Consider the following 5,027-nt stretch of genomic DNA (forward strand, 5'->3'; position numbering starts at 1 on the left):
TTTTACTGATATTTTTGAAATAAATACCTTGCTATGGCATTTGGTTTAAGCTGTTTTATCAGTGTATCCCAGACCTGCTGCAGAATGCTGCGTGGTTTGTTAATTCTGAGTTAACACTTTGCAATAGTTGTTATAAAGACAGAGATTTGAACACATATGAAGTTAATGTTTTACAGCTAATTGGTCTCTCAGCAGAGAAGTTGTGTGTTATCTGTAGCTTCCCACAAAGCAGGTGTTTCACTGCAGCTTCTTTTATGGGCAAGCAGCAAACTGCGTTGTAGGCCACACACCCAGGCTGGGGAGGCTACAGATCAGATAAATGCCAGAATCTCCCTCCGTGTGCATTGCAAGAATTAATATAAGAATTAGACACTGTGTGATTTTTTTACTCACTCTTTCACAGTGTTTAAAAGCCCCTTACAGCTTAGAGGAGGTTTTAGTGCAGGTCTCGTGTGTGATTAAGCAGCAGAGAAGGAGCGGCAAACTTGCCACACTGGTAATTTCTGCGGCTTAGGCCAATAGTGAAAAGGACATCACAATTACTAAAGGAATGACCCAGCTTTTGAATTCCCCTTTTTTCACCACCTCCTCCAAGCATTTCAGCCTCTTACCTGCCTCCCTGTAAGGAAAAAGGAGATGGCAGCCCATTCCTGTGTAGAGGTCTGTATGTGAGACTGGGACTGCCCCTTCAAAACCATTTAAGACCTGAATCTGAGAAAACTGGAGGTGCTTGTTGAGCCAGGCCATTTTCCTGCCAGTGCCCCCAAGATGCTGTAGATGCTCTAACACTGCACTACTGAAATTCAGACAAGTTGCCCGACCTTCTGTGATCTGTTCACTCTCTCAGCGATGAGCAGCGGCGTTGCCTTGCTGCTCTGTCACTAGCAGGGATCAGGGAAAGTCTTTGTGACCACTGGCTCCGTGATGAGCAGCAGTTGCCCACTCTCACTTTCACTAGCCAGGATCAGTGAAAGTGCCCAACTCCTGCTGAAGCCTGAGGGTGCATGGACATCTCTGAGACTCACTGCAGAGGTGAGCTCTGGTCCCTGCTATGGAACATGGTAGTGTAGGTGCAACTCTGCATTATCTAGAATGGAAACCCCTTGGAAGTTTTTTTAACGGGAATTTTAACTAGTGGTATTCTTTTAATGATGTTCTTCTAGTCCTATGCACTTTTTTTTTTTTTTTTTTTTTTAAGATATAGAGTACGGTATTTCTGGCAGAGTCCTGCTCACAGAGCAGTCTCCCTTGACGTGCAGCTGCTCGGTGCCCCCAGCGCACGGCAAGCCCTGACTCAGCACTCGGGCTTAGTGATGCGCTCCGGGGGGAGCCGGCCCCGCAGGCACCGCGCCGAGCGAGGAGGGGTCTCACGGCTGTTCCCACCCCTGCATCGCTCTCTGGATGCTTTGGGAAGTAACGCAGCGCCCCTCGCTTGCCCTCAGCTCCCCTTCTCGGCCCCTGGGACCCCCTCTCCGTGTTCCCGCCCGCGTTCAGCCCCCTCCCGGCCAGCACAGCTTTCCCCGCCGCCAGCCCCTTGTGTCACGACACAGAGCAAACGAGAGCAGGGTGGATTTAAAATGCTTTTCTTTATTCTTAGAAATGCTGTAAAAATTGATATAAAAGGTTGAGCATGCTCAGTCTTTTTTTTTTTCCATCCTACTGTCTAAAATACATGGGATTTTGAATCACTTTAACAGATGTACCATAGCTGCATCGGTATGAGTAAAATGTAGAAAAGACGAAAACTACCATTACAAAAATAATTTAAGGGGAGAGAAGAAAAAAAAATAATATATTTAGCTTTTTTTCCCTTTTTCGCAAGTTTCGTGGTGAAAGACCCAGGCATCGCTCCACGTCGCTGCCGCATCCCGAGCGCGGCCGCGGGCCGGCAGGTCCCGCCGCGGCTCCGCGCCTCCTGCCGCGCCCGGGCGGCCCGGCACGGCACGGCACGGCCCGGCACGGCCCTCTGAGGTATTTATCCACCGTCTCCCGGAGTCCGTCTCTCCGTCCCGCTCCCCCCCGGTTACCGGCAGTCGGTGCCCGAGCCGGGCTGCAGGAAAGAAGCGCTGGGCAGCTGCTTGAAGAAGTGCCGGAGGCTGGTCAAGTCCCGGGTGAGCTGCTCGATCTTCTTGTGCAGCTTCTCGTTCTCAGCGGAAAGCTCCAGCAGCTTCTGCTGCATCTCCTGGTTGCGCCGCTTCGCCTTGTCGCGGCTCTTGCGCACGGCGATGTTGTTGCGCTCCCGGCGCTGCCGGTACTCGGGGCTAAACCTGTCCACGCACTTCTTGCCGCCGCGCTCCTTGCCCCCGCCGGCGGCAGCGGCAGCAATGGGCTGCGGGACGCCCTGCGCCGGCCCGGGCACGGCGGCGGCGCCGGGGCCCGGCGAGCGGGTGCTGCAGCTGGACGGGGAGCTGCTGCCCGGCGGCTCGGGGGACGTGGGCGGCGTGGGCTGCCCGCTCAGGTTCATGATGGTCTGCGCGCAGGTGGCGATCTGCGAGGGCAGCAGCGAGGAGGAGAGGTCGCTGTCGCTCCAGTCCGGCTCCTGCTTCAGAGCGCCGCGGGAGGAGAAGGAGGAGGAGGAAGAGGAGGAGGAGGAGGAGGAGGCGGTGCGGGGCTCGGAGCCCAGCAGGGTGGTCATGGCAGGGCCGAGGTCCTTGGCGGGGTCGCGGCCGGCGCCGCCGCCCGGTGGCAAGTACTCGCCGTACTCCCCGCCCCGCTCGGGCTTGTGGTTGCTGTTGAAGAGGTCGGCGAAGAGCTCGTCGTTGCAGAGCTCCAGGTTGGGCACGGCGGACATGGAGTCAATGTAGGAGCTGAAGTCGATGGCGCTCTCGTCCTCGTACATGGCCGGGGCGGCGGCGCTCAGCTCCGCCAGGTTGGTGCCGCTGCCGCCCAGGCCTCCGCCCGTCTCCTCGCCGCTCATCCCGCAGCCGCCGCGGGCGCCCGGCTTGCAGGCGGGACCCGGCCCGCCGCCGCTGCCCACCTTGGCGTCGTAGAAGTTGGCGGGCTCCAGGCACCAGTTCTTATAGCATGCCGGGGAGTCCAGGCTGTAGAGAGCGGCGGCGCTCATGGGCGAGCGGGACGCGGCGCCGCACGGCCGCGGCGCGGGGACTCCGGGACGCGGGCACCAAACGCGGCTCCTCCGCCACGGGCGCAGCTCCAGCCTCTGGCACGGGCAGGTGGGAGCGGGGCTGCTCCTGCTGCTGCCGCTGCCGGCTCTGCTCACACCGCTGCCGCTGCTGCTCGGTGGCACCGGCGCTGCCGCTGCTGCCCCGCCGCCGCCTCCCCGAGGGGGCCGATCCGGGTTCGGGTCACGCCGTGAGCGGCGGTAGGAGGCGGGGATGGGACAAGGCGTCTCAGGACCTGGGAGTGAAACGCCCGCTCGGTCCCTTCTTATACGGCGCGGGCCCCGCCTCCTGCCCCAATGACGGGGAGCGATGTTCCCGGCACCCCCGGGGACCCGGGGGCGGGAGCGGGTGGGGTGCGCGGCCGCGGAGGCCGGGCTGCCGCCGCAGCGAGCTGCCACCTCCCGGCCGAGGGTGGCCGCGGTCCGAGCTGCCCCCGCCACGGGCACGGGACGGTGCGGGCGCCTTTCGGCCGCCTGCCGCCCTCCCCGCACCGTCCCGTCCCGTCCGCGGGAGCGCTGCCCCGACGCCGGTGCCAGCACCCCATTCCCCCGGCTGAGCGTTGGTTTTCCCTTTCCCCGCGGGCCGGCGGAAAAGCTGCCTGAAAAAGCCGATTTTACCCCAGCAGCACCACGCTGCATCCCCCACGCGCTTCCCGGCGGCACCGGGATGGAGCGATACCGGAGGATGCTGCCGGCCCCACGCGTGTCCGTGCGCATCACCCGAGCGCCCTCCCGAGGCTCAGCTCCCTCCGCTGGAGCGCGGGCAGCTTCCCCCGAGCAGGATGCAAATCCCCGCTCCGGGGAGAGGAGGGACACTCGGGCTTCTTCTGGCGGGACCCTCTGGTGGGACAGGGGTCTCTGAGGCGTCTTTAGCTGCCTCACGCTGTCTGCATGAACTTATGCCTCTTAAAACCTTACATAAAGTTATTGTGCATGTTGCTGTCCCCTGCCCCCCCCCCCTTGCATCCTACAAACTACTACTATTAAATTGGCAAGTACCAGAAAACTGAAAATACTTGCAGCTAAAAGATAAGTTTTCTAGTTACATAATAGTTTCTAAAACCCTGGTTCTACCCCCAGTGCTAATAATAACTGAATTGTTAAAGAAACACGCAACAAAACGCCCTTAAATTTACTTCTAAAAATTTTTTTTAAATTATTATTTATTTATTTAACTTCCAGAAGACCCTTCTATATTTAAGACAGGACTGTCCCAGGCGCCGTGTCCAGCCCAGCGCCCAGCTGACGCTGCTGGCTCGGAGCTGTGCCCGGCGGCCGCGGTGCCGCTGGCCCCGAGGTGGCTTGGGGACCGCCCGTGGGGACGCGCCGGTCATGCCGGGCCCGCTGCCCCTCTCCGGGCACGGCTCCATCGCCGCCACCGCAGCTGTTGCAGGACCGCAGCTGTTTATCACAGGGGTGTGTATTTTAGCATAAGTAGCTGGGAACAAGACTGGTACATGCTCTCCCTTTGGATGTAAACTCCACGTGGGAAGGCTTGTGGGATCAGGGTGAGGGTGCAGTGCCTGGCAGGTGGGGTTTTACATCTGGCAGCTAAGGTTTCGCTTGCAGAGGCTTTGCTTTTAACTCTAGCGCTGCCAGATGTATTGTGTTTAAATGAACTTCTTCTCCTTTTTCATCAGAGCTTAGTGATCACACAACCTCCATCTACACCAGCATTAACCACTGAATTTAACAGTGACACAAGAAATGGTTGTTTTTGCTTTTACCACATTGTCAAAGAAATAATTTTACATATTATTTTACAAACTATTTTACAGGTTATTTTTTGCCTTCTATATACCCCAGACCTTCCCTGGGGTCTGTTCATGATGCACAACTCTGCCCCAGCCATCCCTGGCCTGGCTATCCAGCAGGGAACGTGGTGCTCTGGGACCCTTTTACTCTG

General features: G+C 58.3%; 1 protein-coding gene across 1 annotated transcript; it reads right to left on the bottom strand.

Annotated features, from left to right (window-relative positions):
- Positions 1-1,567: 1,567 nt before the first annotated feature.
- Positions 1,568-3,344, bottom strand: CEBPD (CCAAT enhancer binding protein delta). The gene has a single exon (XM_059484027.1). It carries the CDS (start codon positions 3,062-3,064, stop codon positions 2,024-2,026), a length of 1,041 nt encoding a protein of 346 aa, XP_059340010.1. The 5' UTR covers positions 3,065-3,344; the 3' UTR covers positions 1,568-2,023.
- Between the last annotated feature and the right edge of the window lie 1,683 nt (positions 3,345-5,027).

This window comes from Ammospiza nelsoni, chromosome 1 (genome assembly GCF_027579445.1).
Source record: "Ammospiza nelsoni isolate bAmmNel1 chromosome 1, bAmmNel1.pri, whole genome shotgun sequence".
In the NCBI taxonomy this organism is placed as follows: Eukaryota; Metazoa; Chordata; class Aves; order Passeriformes; family Passerellidae; genus Ammospiza; species Ammospiza nelsoni.